A 15797-nucleotide genomic window follows, 5' to 3' on the forward strand; every position below is an offset into this window, starting at 1 on the left:
TATTGCACTTGATTGTATCTAGATAATCCCACACTACGTCTTTACATTGAGGTAAAATCGTAATGGGCAGACAATAAGCAAATTATTTTATTTCGATAAATACATTTTGGTTTTTATGACTACTTCTATTCAGGAAACTCAAACGTGGTGTGACGTGAAATATTTTGGCAAATAAAAGCACTGGAAATCCAGAACTGATTACATTAATGACAACAGGGAGGACATTGTGTTATTATTGAATCTGGGGTGATCATTTAGAAAAAGAGTTCGTAGTCTGTGGTTCTGGAGTAGAAATTTTAAAGTTTCCAGAAGTGGGGGATGTTATTTCTGTCTGCAATCTGACACAAAACTCAAGTAGATTAATTAGCTTATATCTACTTTTTATTGAAATTCCCATGTGCTCATATATATATATTTGTAGGTTACGTGTAATTTTATCAATACAAGTAGCTCTACAGTTATCACAAGTACATTTATATACGACCCACTAGCACACAGGAATGAGTAGAGCGTCTGTTTTTAAACATGTTTTAATTCTAAATTTTTCAATGCAAATAATTTTTGTACATTGACTTCTTCTGAAAATATTATTTTAAAACAACTGACATCTGTGCTGTACCTCTATTGTTCAGATTTTTAAACTGGCACTCAAGGACAATCACTTTGTTTTTAATAGTTATCTTTATCCAGATAAATAGATTGGCGAGGGGATCATTGCTAATGTTGTTTTCTGTAGCTCGAATGTTGTGAACAAACGTGTTATTTTTAGATATTAACGCTGATAACGGAATTTAAGAAAATTCTGAAACATCTTTATCATATTTTTTTATATCACCATGTTTTTAAATATCTATTATAAAACTTCGTTTTTCTCCTGTTAAGTAGCGTTCCGTAAAAGTTTTCGCATTAAGTGAGGATATTTTTGACAAAGTTTTGATCACCAGTTTGATCATTCTCAATTATACGTTTTGAGAACAATCGCACCAGTAACAGATACATCGCACTTGTTTTAAAAATATTTTTCCTTATTGTAAAAGTTGTAACATGTAATAAAGTAATACTTATTAATTATAAGTAAACTGAAAAAAAATGAAAGTATCGTTAAGTTTTGGAATGTGCTGGTTTATAGATGAAACTGTAAAACGGATACAACAGGAGAAAGCGGATGGCATCGAGTCTATTCTTTCAATTTCAAGCCCAAGGTGTAAAAGACCTATATCCCTATCACGATATAAGGAATAAAGTATTTATGATTTAAGACACACAAGTAACAAAATTACGTTATCTGGTTTATTACAGATAAAAAAGCATTAATATTATCTAAACATCTTGCTTAATACACATAATTTATCAGTAAGATATAACTTGATGGATAGTATTTGGATTATTATATATGTAAAAAACGGCTCGCTTGGGTTGATAAATGTTTTTACGCAGAAGAGTGAACACTACAAGTGGGTTTTCTCGACATCACTGATTTGTATTTGGATTATTGTCTTGTCAGTGTTATACACATGCGCATTACTGCCAAAAGAATGGATTTTGTAAGTTTAGTGGCAGATAGTTCATCGCTTGCAAACAAGTGACTGTTTGAAGGTGGTGTGTAAAGCATTTGTCCATGCTTCTTAAATATCATTTTGCTTCGCTGTAATCAACTCTTGTTCAGGTAAATTATACGTTTACGTATAAAGAAATCTAATGACAATTGTTTAGCTGTTGGGCGCATTTCATAAAAAATATATTAAGTGCGATTCATGTTTCTGTCGTCCATAACTACTCAACTCCCTCGCACTCGCAGCCAAGTCTAGGATAAATATGGACTCATAGAGGTGAAACAGTTGTTTTTTGACCGGGGTTGAAGGATAAGGTACAGATTTTGATCATGACAAGCTATTCTAGATCCTCATCATATTCATTAAAAAAAAAGATCAAAGGGGGTAAGAATGAGAAATATTACAATGGTCATACAGTTTTTTGGGGGTAAGGGTGGGGATATTAAAACTAATGAAAAATAAGAATTTAATGTATAGTCGAATTTGTATTTTAAGTTATTAAAACTGAAAGTTACTGTATTTTGTCGTATTCACAATTTTTTACATAGGTTTTATTACATGTAACTTGTAAGGATTCTGTGAATTTTAAATACTAGCACAACTAGATTGATACTGAGAGTGAGACTGACAGTTTCATTTTTATGTGTATATAAAAAGTATACTGTAAAATACTTTCTAATTTACATTCCCAGTACAATTAAAAATGTCACTATAAAATAAGAACAAAAACCACATTATATGATCATAAGTTTCTCAAAATATACAAATTACATGCAAAGGGTAAAAATGTGACAAGTGTAGTTGATTCAGTACTTGTTTTAAATAGGTTGTAATTAATGTTGTGTGTGATTGAAATGTAAGATATTAAGCGTAATTTTTATAATTTGATTGTAAAGGTTGTTTTTCACTGTTAGTTTATATGTGTAAAGACTAACCTAAGTTTTAAACTGGCTACACCTCATGTAATTATTGGGATAATGTATGAAAATTCCATTTATCAGAAGAGTACAGACATAATGAAATAAGGCATAGTAATGTAAAATAACTGAAAATTCAGGTACTTTTGTAAATAAATAATTAAAACACTCCAATGATCAATGTTGTTAGATGTACGTTTTGAAACTGTTCTGAGACAGTTGGCAGTCTTAGAACAGATATCCTACATATTTCATTTCTCATTTGTGTTTTCCTCGGGAGTGTAAAATAAAAAAAAACAACAACTGTACAAACCATATATATACAACAGCCATTAATTATGTGACCCAGTAATAGTACTTAACCTAGTGGAACCCAGACCTTATGTTGTATATGAGCTGAAAATGTATACAGTCCAGAACAAAGGTGTGGTGTGGGAGTAGATTAATTTCATTATGTATGATTTTTAAAGTGTAACAGCATGACAGGATTATGGACAGTGAAACAGAGAAATTTAATAATGGAGAGTCTGACATTGTTACTGACTATGTGATAGATGAGGATTGCTCTGAAACAGAAGAGCAACTAACTGAACATAATTTAGATTCAGGAGAATCAAATGATGAGGTTTAGGCAGCAGGATTATGGACAGTGAAACAGAGAAATTTAATAATGGAGAGTCTGACATTGTTACTGACTATGTGATAGATGAGGATTGCTCTGAAACAGAAGAGCAACTAACTGAACATAATTTAGACTCAGGAGAATCAAATGATGAGGTTTAGGCAGCAAGATTACCACAGAGAGAAATGGATGGAGGAGGTGAAAGATTAGTTGATTTTTAGTTTCACTTTATATACATAACTTGCTCTAAACAGAACTTAATATTAAATTCAATCTTTGAACTTACAAAATATTTCAGTCTTAAGATGATACACACTTAATTTGAAGTATGCATCTTTAATATTTTTGTTGTCGTAAAAAGTTTATAGAAGTCTATGACAACTTTATGGCTTAAGTAAGTAAAAATTAGATGTTTAAATTAAAAGATAATATTTCTACTGCAAATTAATTTTTTAACAATGGCTAAAATTATGTAACTGTTGTCTGAGGACAGTAAAACATTTAGCTGCATCACTTATTGTAATTATGTAAACTAATGCGTAAATCTTTTCCTCAAAATTATATCATTGTAGCTTGAATTGCAGAGAATAAAGCTGTGCACAGTTGAAATTAGCAGCTCTTGAATTTGAACTTGAGAGAAGAATAAATTCATTGAAGATGTCTTTTGCAGCAGTTAATTTCTTAAATGAAAATAAAATAAATAATTGTATGTATGAACACAGATAGATGTACATATATTTGAGATATAAAGCTGTAAGTTATTTCTGTCTACTATAATTACATAATCACACATTCCTTTGTATTAAATGTGCTCTCTCTGGTTTTACAGTAATAAACAGTTATCTCAAAGGTGTGTTTACAGAACTTTAATAGTATTAACACTTTGAACATGGGCAGATGCAAGCACCATCTATTCAATAGAGAAGGATGTTTATGCAACAAAAATACAGTTAATTTTATGTGTGTTCCTCAGAAAAACCTTGTTAAATTTTGTTAAAGTATTCATTACACAAAGAATGATATTATTTTAGTTAAGTCATTCTTTCTTATAATGCTATTTATCTATGGTATTTATTTATTTTAAGACTGGTAAAATAATTTGAGTGCAAGGCAATTTCCATTTTAAGTATAAAAACACTTGTCTTCATCTTATATTTTTCATATTTCATTTGCATTACCTCTAGAACCTTCTAAATGAATATCAAAGGTTTTCCCCTAGTGTGGATTCCTGGACATGGTGAGTGGAATTTCCAGGGAAGGTTCTGTTCTTTCAGTTTACCTCCTCTGGGATCTAAACATTCACCTACGTGTTTGCCGTGTGTGGCGACCAGTGAAGGAGAGGAGAGGATCCTGTTGGTTGAGGGGTCCAATCCTAACACACCACTTTGGCCTTGAATTCCTGTAGACGGACAGCCTTGGGGTGGTCCCCCCTGGGTCTGTTGGCTGGTCCACTTGACAACATCTTGTATCAATATTCTCTGACATTGGAAAGGCTGATGCTACAACATGGAGGTATGGCATTTTGCAAGACCTCCATATATATGGGTTACATCATGTTTGTTTGACACTTTCCCGTTCTTTTCTACAGGAACTTGGAGTCCCTCAGAGCTGTGATTTGAGTGTCACACTTTTCAGTATAAAGATAACTGCCATCACTGAACAACTCCCTTTTACTGTTGCAAATGGGCTCTATGTTGACAACTTTCACATCTCATGTCAGTTGTCAAACATGAGGTGTATTGAGAGACAGCTACAGACTGCTCTCAGTCATTTACTGAAGTGGACCACAGCAAATGGCTTTAACTTCTCTCTCTCTAAAACTGTTTGCATGCACTTTTGCCACCTACAGGGTATTTGCTCTGATCTTGAATTCCTTGTTGGTGAAGTTGTGCTGCCTGTTATCTTTGACTGTAAGCTGACTTTTGTACCACACATCAAGCAGCTATGAGTCAAATGTACAAGAGCACTGAACATCCTCTGCGTCCTCTCTTCCACAACTCCGGGAGCAGATCGATGATCTGAGCTAAAGATGTATTGTGCTCTTATTCAATTGAAAGTCAACTATGAATCACTAATATATGGCTCTGCCAGAACTTTGGCCTTAAAGATACTGGATCCCATTCATCATCAAGGACTTTGGCTTTGCACTGGGGCTTTCTGCACTTCCCCAGTTCAGAGCTTATACATAGAATCTCATAATCCTTCTTTGCACCTCTGCTGTTTGCAACTGTCTTTATTATATGCTTCAAAACTTTGTTACTCACCAAAGCATCCCATCTGGGGTTGTGTTTTTCTTCCTCAGTGGGCCATACTTTTTCAGAACAGAGGATCTGCCATTGCTCCTTTTAGTTTTTGTGCCCAGGTGCAGTTGGATGAATTGGGTCTGTCCTTGGATAATATTGCTGTATCCACTGGTCAGCCCATCCCTCCATGTCTTTTTACAATCACCAAATGTGATCTTTAAGTCATCTGAGAAAAGCAGACACTCCAGATTGGAAATGCTGTCTGCTCTTTGCTGAATATCTTTCAAACCATCCTTCCATTCCTATTTATACAGATGGTTCGAAATCAGGTGACTGTGTGGGCTTTGCCATAGTTTGTTGTGGTTTGATGGTTGCATGCAGAATCTCCTCTACAGCTTCTTCATTCACTGCTGAACCATATGCCATTTCTCTTGTCCTGGATCACGTAGAAGCTAAGCAGTACTCAAACTGCACTATTTATACTGCCTCGCTTAATTCTCTACTGGCCCTGGTATCGCTTCACATTAATTCAGACCCTGTTCTTGCTGATATTTAAAACCGACTGGCCCATTTATCTTTAACATCTACTTCTATCCAGTTTTTCTGGATACTGGGTCACATTGGTATTCGTGGGAATGACCTCGCCAACACTGCAGCTAAATCTGTCTGCCCTGGCATTATCACCACTGTGCCTGTCCCGTACTTGGACTGTGGTCTTATATTCAAGGCTCAGCTCCATCCTGGTTGGCAGTTGAGTTAGAGTGAGCTACATGAAATCAAGCTTTTCCAAATAAAACCTTCTGTTAGACTTTGGCCATCTTTCTTCTGTGAGGACCGGAAAGAGGAAGTTGTTCTAACTAGACTACGCATTGGTCACAGTTTTTTAACTCTTCGTTTTCTTTTATCTGAAATTGATGCACCAATGAGTAGTCTGTGTAATACTCAGATCACAGTAAGCCACATTTTACTTTCTTGCCATCGTTATGACTCTCAATGACAGTACCAATTTAAACATATTCTGTCCCAAGGTTTTTTCATAACCTTAGACAGTGTTATTGGTGATGGTGACACTCTCCACCTTGCGAATGTTTTTTTGTTTTTTAAAGGCCATTAATCTTTTTAATGCCATTTAAGTTTTCTAATTTATACATGAGACCTTTCTTAATGTGATTCCCTTTTAAGAATCACAGTCCGTTTAGTTTGATTTGAAATGAGAAAATGGCTGTAACGTCAAATAACTTGAAACCAGGACTGAAAAGTCAATTTCAGGTGACTAACACTGCTGTTTGAACTACCTGTTAGTCATCCTGGTTAGTTATTATTAAAATTTTGCTGGAAGTCTTTTAAAACTTTTATTACGTTACATTCTGAAAACGGCCATAATGTCTAATAACTTGGAATCAGGACTGGAAAGGACAACTTCAGGTGACTGATGGTGGTTTTTGTACTTACCTTTTAGTCTGACTGGCAAGTTATGATAATTACAATTATGCTACAGAAAGTCCTTTGCAACTTGTATTTCTGTAGTTTTTCCTCCGATGTTGTAGACTAGATGTAAACATTGGTTTTATGCTATTTATGTTGTTTTTTTTAACTTTGTTTTGTTTTACCATAATTTCCTTTTATGAATTTTACTAAATTTACTTTGATATTAACTTTTTACCAGATGTTCGGTGCAGGTAACCTAGCAGCTTTGTGCCCTAAAACACCAAATCAACCAACCAATTTTTAAGGTAAATGTTTATATTTTATTTTTCATTTTCTTTACCATATTACAAACTCTATACCTGTTATCATCAGTGTACAATGCAATAAAATTATTAAAATTAGGAAATAAGAAAATACCTTTTGAATTCTTGTAGAATATCTTTAAAAATGCTGTTTTGATTATATTCATAATTTCAGGTCTTCTCCTTTTTATATACAATTAATGTGTAGTGTTTTATTTTCCTTTCTTATCCTTTACAATTTAATATTCATCTTGATATGAGTCAACATTGTTAACTTGAGGCATATTGCAGTTTTTTTGGATTATGTGCACAACTATTCAGCACATTTTTCACTTGGTGTGTAATATTGTAAGCGTTGAGATGAACAAATGTGAAAGTATGATATATACTTAAGTGTTTAAACCTTTAAATTATGTATTTTATCAAATAACCAATACATAATTAACTAAAATATTATAGTAAGACCTAAATACAGTTTAAACTGTAATATCTAACTGTAATATATTTTGGTAAGAAACAACTGTAAGTGTTATAGTTGATAAATCAGTCAACAATACTACAAATGTATTCTATTACAACATCTTGGTAGCAATTTCAAAATAATCATTGTTGGATTATACTGTAAGATGAGCTCCTTCTGATGATTATATATGTATATATACTGTCTAAAAGGAGACCCTAAAGTTAAAACAAATTTGTTGACAGTGGGCATGGTAACCATCAGGAGTTGAAAAAATTACTTTTTTAACTGCTGTCATTCAAAGAACTTCGAAATGAGTGATTTCATTAACCATACATAAGGTATTTAATTAAATTTTGAATGCAAGATAGTGACTTGTGCAAAAAAGGGTTTAAAGGTGTATCAGTGGCAGAAGGGTGAAGAGAATCACTTATACACACACACACACACACACACATCAAATACATATTAACATCAATGACGTTAATAGTATAACAAGTTGTAGTTTAACTCTTTTAATATGGATCGCAGGTCAAAGGCCATGCCATCGTACTTGTTGATTCACATTCAAAATTTTATTGAACTACCATTTTATGATTTTATGTCAGTAAGTTTGAAAGCAAGTAGTCGATTATAATTTCTAATTTTAAAAAAATATTAAAAGAACCCATCTGAACATGGATTTTAGTGAGTTACATGGTATATTGAATGCAGCACTGTTTAAAATTAGATCTTTGTGATGTTAAAATACTAAGCCTATAGTTTTGTACAAATTAGGAATTCAAATTACTAATATTATAAAATTGGAATAGATAATAATTTCAGATCTTTTAGTTTACTGAGATATGGCTTATGTACTGAATCAAATACGATGGTCCCGTTCACCTCTTTTAGTTTTTGGAAACAGTCCCTTATGTACATTTACTTCAGTATATAACATGAATAACCAACCAACAGCTTAGAATGTTTGCAGAATGGTTTTCCTGCCATTTTAATCTGTGGAAAGGCTGCCATGTCCTTTCAATTCCAGGTTTCAAGGTGGTAGGTTGTGTCTTCAGTTTCATATTTTTTTAAATCTAAGTACATCTTAGTTGTGAAGATTAATACATTATTGTGGAATTCTGTGGTATCAGTGTAATTATTTATGATTTTTTTGGTTATTCAACTGTATGTATAAAGCCTGAAAAATTTTGTTTGATATCCTACTCATGCACAAAATTAAAAGGCTAAGCAACTTATGTCCAACAGCAATCAAGTATAAAGGTTATAGTAAGAGGAGATAATTGTTTGCTTTAATTCTCGACTTATTGTTCTATGTTTTGAGAAAAATAAACTCAATTTATTTCTAAATAGTAGTAGTCTTTATACATATATCATGTATAATACTTGAAATGTGACAATATTACAAAATGCAGCCAAGACAGTAAAGGTAAAGTAAAGGTCAGTTTTATATTACTTGATATGTAACATGAATGCATGTGCACCACATCAATGCAAGCTATGTAATGTTAGCTAGGCATGACTAGAAGGTCAGTATAATAATAAATATATGTGTAAATATATAGCATTATGAGACTTAAGCTACTCACACTAAACATTTGTATTTTCGTGTTATAATATGTAGTCATTCATGGCATGGAAAAAGTATAATTTATATTTATTTCCTAATTTTTTTATGATGATTGTGAGGTTGGTCATGTTACAGACCCCACATAGTTAAGAGTATAGAAAATGACGAAAAATATAAAGTCTTACTGAAAACATGTTTGAAATGTATTTAGAATGTTCTAGAGATTATGCAAATAACATTTGAGATTTTTGGGGCAAATAATAGTAATTTAATCATAACATGAAATCATTTTGCACTCAGACTAGTAACAAAAAAGACTTTTCACAAACAAATCTTTTTGTTTTGCACTTAATGCTGAAAATGGTAGGAACAGGGCACATAAATCAGTGATGTCGAGAAAACCCACTTGTAGGGAAATATATATGTAAAAACAGCTCATTGCATCTCTCTTTCTTTGTGAACCTGACGATGACCGAAGAAGGTCGAAACATTGTTCTCTCCTCTACGTAAAAAATTTTCTCAACCCAGACGAGTCATTTTTACATATATAGAGCACATAAATATAAATTTTAGCAGGGTAGGAGTAATCTTCAGCTGAGACAGTTTTATTTTTCTAATAGGGTGGTTGACCTTGTGAATGGGTTGCCTACAGCAGCTTATATATGGAATCTTTAACCTGTAGTAATAACGTTGGAAAAATATTATAATGCTCAAGAGCTTTATAATTTTTTCCATGGCATAGAAGGACACAGAAAAACTGAGTTTTTCAGGTTTTTTCAAGTACAAACTTTTAGCTTGTACCTTTTCACTGCAACTGGGATGTATATTTCTTAGTGCAATAGGTTAAGGGAATGTGAAGAAAGACTTGTCAAATGTTTGCTTTGAATGTTTTTAAAGTTTAGTGGATTGGGTAACCTAAGTGGACTAGTAGGTCCTTTACTACCCTTAAATTTCATGTATATTTTAAATAAAAAAATTTAGTTCTAGTTTATAAATCATTATCATGGTATAAAAATTGTGAAAAATTCAATGCTTTTGGTTAGTTAATTTTTGTCATTCCATATTAAAGTTAAATTGAGCTTACGTGATACATGTGCACATATATGGGAAACAAATAATTTTGCACAAACTTATGAATGTTTTTTAGTTAAGTAATGTAAAACTCGTGCAAGGTGCTATCAATTGATGTGTAATTGAGCAAGATAGCATTATGAGGGGTTAAGGATTGCCTATGTAAGCCTCTTACTAAAAATTTGAATTTTTGAGTAGTAGGCAGTTGCCCAAAGGCTGGAAACTAGTTAATGTTGCACTTATCTTTAAAGAATGTAATATACATTGTCCAGGTAACAATATATTAGTTAATCATACTTCTGTGATGGCAAAAGTTTTGGAGATTTATTAAAGATGCCCACAAAGCTACTGAAAAGAGTTGAATGGCCAGATGTTATGACTTATGTTGATAAGGTTAGGGTTATGGATTTGGTATACTCAGATTTTCAGAAGGCTTTCAACAAAATGACACATAAAAGTCCTGTAAAGAAAATTATTTCTGTAAATTGGTGAAAAATTAACTCAATGGATTAAGGGTTAGTTAGAGGAGAGAAAGCAAAGGGTTGTAACAAATGGGGTTTAGTTTAACTGATGTTGAGTTGGAAGCGAGATTAAAGTTTGGTGAACTGGGTAATTGATATGGCAGAGGGCATTAAATTATAATGCAAGTCTGTAGGTTACCGTAGTAAAAATTGTAACTTCTACCTGGATGGAAATCAAATGAATAATATGGTAGAAAGGATGTTGGTGCTTTGATTGGTCAACCTCTTAAGCTTTTCTAGTAAAGTGTTTTTGCCAGTGGGAAAGCAAATATAATTTTGGATTGTAGCTACAGGAATGATGAATATAAGTTAAAGGATGTTATTCTGTTTTATGAACCTCTAGTTAGGCCTCTTTTAGAATACTGTTTTCAGTCTTTAGCTTCTTATTTTAAGGACATCAAATTGTTGTGTAACTAATGGTTTTGTCAGAGAAACATTTGTAGTTAGTTTACATGTCATGTTGCTTTGTTAAGAGAATATTTTGAAAAGTTAAGATTTTAGATCTGAAGTGAACAATATATTGCAAATACCTTGCAATTTATCGTAAGATCATTTTGATTTAAGTTACTATGAAAACAATTGTCTGTACAAGTTCTCTTTAAAGTTATAATTTTTATTAAAACTTACTTTTTACTCTGGCAATATGCATTTTCTATTGCAAAATATTTTTAATTTTGTAAGTATGATATTGAAAATTATCATATAACCACAAAACTAACAAATTTACTGTATGCATTTGTAGGTCAAAAACCACACCTCTAGATCTGATTTCATAATGTAAGTTTGATTATTACATGAAGTATGTTTTCAATTCAGCATTTATCTTTCAATTTGTACCATCAGGACCTGTCAAGATCTTGTTTTTATGATATAATAAAATTGAAAGTTATTTCAATGAATTAACTAGTCTTTAATTTAAATATTTTATATATCAATATTTCATTATTTCAGGTGTGTCATTTTTGTGCTCCCAATCAATGTTGTTCACTGGAATTATTTTCAAAACCATGAACAAACAGATATTGCAGTTTGTATTTGCTATCTTGTTTTATAAAGTAGAATGTTTACAGAAGAACATTCTTGTTTTTGGTGGCAATGGATTCATTGGATCTGACTGTGTTAATGTTCTTAAGAAAGAGCATAAAATTACTCTTGTAAATCGTGGTACACCTTACTGGGATGCAGAAAAGCGTGTTTTACCATACGTTACTTTGGTTTCTTGTGACAGAAATGCAGGACTAGAGAATTGTGCAAAATTCATGCAATATTTAGAACAAATAAGTAATATTGATTTTGTGATTGACTTCAGTGGGTACCGTCCTGAAGTTATTCAGAATGCTTGCAAAGTGCTACGTGGAAAGGTTGGTACTTATATTTATATCAGCTCAGATTCTGTGTATGAAGTAAGTGCTAAGAACCATACCTCTCCTTCAAAAGAAACAGATGCTGAAAGACCAAGTTCTACTGAGGAACAGGAACGACTCAACAGTTTTGATCCTTATGGTCATAACAAACTAGTTTGTGAAGAAATTCTAAGAAAGCAAAGGAATGAAGGAGGTTTCCCATACATCGTTTTGCGTTTGCCAGATGTTATTGGACCAAGAGACACTACTAACAGATGGTGGACATACCAGCTGTGGCTTCAGTTGGTAAACTCAACTGGTAGACCTGTTTTAATACCTGAAAAAGATATGAGCATTACGTCTAGTCTAGTCTTTGTGAAAGATGTGGCTAAGATATTGCCTAAGTTGTTTGAGTTAGCCTCTGAGAAAAATAGAGCTGTGTTGGACCATTCTTTTAACCTTGCCTTTTCTGAGCATTTCACAGTGCGAATGATCTTGGATAAAATGCAAGATATTCTTGGCCTGCATGGTGTTGAGTACCAGTACATTAATAGTGAAGAAATATTTGAGATATATTCTTCTGTATTCTCTTTTCACATATTCCCTTCTGTATTTCAAGGCCCGGTAGATATCTCTTCTGCTCAAAACGTTTTGGGTTGGTCTCCTACATCTTGGAATATTGCTGCTACAGATACTGTAAACTTTTATGTTCAAGCCTTCCATTGTTTTCCAAAAGAGAGAGATGAAATAGTTCATCGACTTCTAACCCATGTAGTGTCTCCGTCTCATAAAGACATTTTCTTAGAAGCAGTTGAAAAGATGATTAAAAACGGTAAGTACATGTGTGTTTGAAGTTAGTTAGTAGTTATTTTGACCATTTAGAGAACATAAATTATTATATGCTTAAAATTTTAATTTAAAGGAGCTAAAATAATATTAATTTTATTTGAAATATTAGTACTCATTGCACATCTAGTCATATTTGCTCTTGTAATGTTAATTTAGTAGATCTAGTAGTAATAGTGTGTAATATTTACACTAGAATTAGAATCTGAATTTGTTGATGGTTATATTTTAAAATGAATCTAGTCATCTACATGAAAGTTTTTATTTAAATGGTACTAAATTTTATTACATACAGGCAGCCTTTAAAGCATAAGAATAATTTCTACTGGCTGAAATTAATTTTGATAACAACTACTTGCCCTTATTAGATATTGTTATTAACAGCAAAAAGGTAAATGATGATCATGGACATGGGTGTTGATTTCCGTCATCAAGTTCAAGCCCTGCAGGGGTACTTTTTGATTTCCCAATGTCTTATTTGACCATCTCTCTTTACCTTTATAATTTTCTAAGTTTGTTATCAATTTGTAATGTTTATTTTTAAATTTATTCCTTATAGCCTTTAAACCAACTTAGTCTTTTACTTGTAGCTACCCCATGTTGTGTTTTATAAAGAATATGTTTATCTTGAATGTCTAAAAAATAAAATTTCTTATTGAGATGCCCAGTTCTTGTCACATCCTTCCCAAATTTGCTGTATTGAAATTTGTAAACAAAACTTCATCATTTCTGATCTCCATATGAAGTAAAATGTCAAACCTATTTGAACAATGATTGCTTGAATCCATAAATTCCCAATTCTCTACCTTCTTAACCATATATATATTTATGTTGGAAGTTAACATTAAATCTAAACTGGCATTGTTCATAGTAGATTTTTTTAACCAGTTTATAAAGTAAACATTCTGAATGGTTTCTAAATATCTACCTCCATGGTTTAATTCTGAAATTGCTCATATAGGCATATAGCCTATATAGCATTCAGGTATATAGCCTGAAATTAACCCTTTCTTGACGAGTCAGGATTCAAAGGCCATGTCATTACATTTATTAACTTGCATTCAAAATTTTGTTGAACTACTATTTTATGAATTTGTCAGTAAGTTTGGAATCAAATTGTAGATTATAATTCAAACTTTGTTATATATGAGTTAATTTAATTTAAATGTAAATATTAAAAGAAAACATTTAAATATAGCTTTTAGTGAGTGATGTGGTATGTTGAATGCAGCATTGTTTAAAATTAGATGTTTGTGATGTCAAAATACTAAGTCTATTGTTTTGTACACATCAGGAACTCAAATTACTAATATTAACAAGCTAAAATATAAAATTAGAACCTCGTATCTTTTTATTTTTCTATTTAAATCTAATTTAAAGCTCTCCTTTCAGCTTTGTTAATGACCCTCACAAACAAGGCAGCCCATACACTATTTAATTGCAATTCATCCCATCCAAAAGGCTTTGTTTTCCTATCAAAACATATCTAACTAGTCAACTTATCTATCCTTATATGTTAATTAGAGTCAAGCATTCAGCTTTAGTGGCATACTTGTGCTTTTCCTCTCAACTTAGTTGCAACAGCAACTCTGAGAGAATTAAGTTATTAGGCCCTTTTCATAACTGCATTTATAAACTCCCTGAATATATCAGTTAGATTCTTTCTTATTTGATCATCCCTTGCTTGACTTTCATGAAGTCATGTGGATCAATGGATCATGTAGCTGTAGGAAGTGCATAATTGTTATGATAAGTTGCTGTTTGGTTTCAAAACATGAATATATAAATTACTGATTAAAGTTCCAATTGTGAATACTTGTCTACATCAAAAATCATTTGGATTTTGAATCAATCAGGTTGTCAATCTCTGGACTAATAAGGGGTTTCTTTATTGCTTTGAAAGTATAATGTGATTACTTGAATATGAAAATAGGTCTAAAAGTTGTGATAAAGGTTATGTTAACAGCATTTTTTTTACTACATATCTCTTAATTTGTCCATTGCTGATTCAAAATTGGAAGTATATAAAACTTAAATGTTGAATAGTTGCTTTATTAAAGGTATAGAGTCATATCAGCTTTTAGCATTTTTATTATAACTGTAATTGCTGAAATGGCCCAGTGAATATAATTTTGTATTCAAGCTTTATCAAAATTGCTTCAATCCAGATATTTTTGTTGACTATACTTTTGAGCAAATTAAGTATGCTTCTTGATTGTTCTGAGTATAAAAATACTATTGCATGTTTTTTTTTTTCAAACAGGTCTTCCAGATGGTTCCTCATGCACTCATGAATTGATTGGAACTTTTCATGATGAATTGTAATTTTGTGTAACCTGAATAAAGTCAAGAAATATTTGACACAGAAAATATTAAGTGTATACCAACACATTCTTCCAAAGTTTTAACTTTATTTCTACTGCTAACTTTTCAAAACTACTTTTAAGTACCTAACCATATTTGTTAATAAATCCTGAGATGTTATACAAATAAAAATGTTTATCTAAAGACTAAACTTGTTGTTTTTTTTACTTAAAAACAATCAGTAGAAAGGTTTCAAAACATGAGACATACTGTAACTACTATAGTGTAACTATTAGTTGTTGGGTTATTTAGCACAAAACATGGTGTATTGCATTCACACTTATTAGTAAAGCATTGACCTTCAGTCTGTTATATTCAATTTATTGGTTGGTTTAAAGAATTTCATGCCTAACTCTGTCCAGGATATGCATAAAGGATCTCTTTCATAATAAATTTTCTGGCTATTAATAAATGTAAAACATTATGAAAGCAAGAATACACCTGTTCTCAGTTTCTGCTGAGAAACTGTTCAAAAGAACTTGGAATAAAAAATTCTCTGTAGACATACCAGAAAAAAACAGCAATCAGTTTTTACTTATTTACACACATACACTAAA

General features: G+C 31.9%; 1 protein-coding gene across 6 annotated transcripts; it reads left to right on the plus strand.

Annotated features, from left to right (window-relative positions):
* The first annotated feature begins 1478 nt into the window (after nucleotides 1-1478).
* Nucleotides 1479-15386, plus strand: LOC143237408 (uncharacterized). 6 transcript variants are annotated; one of them, XM_076476639.1, is made up of 4 exons: nucleotides 1482-1666; nucleotides 7002-7068; nucleotides 11639-12862; nucleotides 15140-15386. In XM_076476639.1, the coding sequence occupies exons 3-4, from the start codon at nucleotides 11665-11667 to the stop codon at nucleotides 15199-15201; spliced, it is 1260 nt and encodes a 419-aa protein (XP_076332754.1). In that variant the 5' UTR covers nucleotides 1482-1666; nucleotides 7002-7068; nucleotides 11639-11664; the 3' UTR covers nucleotides 15202-15386. The 6 variants fall into 6 exon arrangements, 4 of the variants coding, with proteins under 4 accessions (XP_076332754.1, XP_076332755.1, XP_076332752.1 ...); XM_076476637.1 differs by lacking the exon at nucleotides 1482-1666 and adding an exon at nucleotides 1722-1867; XM_076476636.1 differs by lacking the exon at nucleotides 1482-1666 and adding an exon at nucleotides 1780-1937.
* The last annotated feature ends 411 nt before the right edge of the window (nucleotides 15387-15797 follow it).

This window comes from Tachypleus tridentatus, chromosome 13 (genome assembly GCF_004210375.1).
Source record: "Tachypleus tridentatus isolate NWPU-2018 chromosome 13, ASM421037v1, whole genome shotgun sequence".
NCBI lineage: Eukaryota > Metazoa > Arthropoda > Merostomata > Xiphosura > Limulidae > Tachypleus > Tachypleus tridentatus.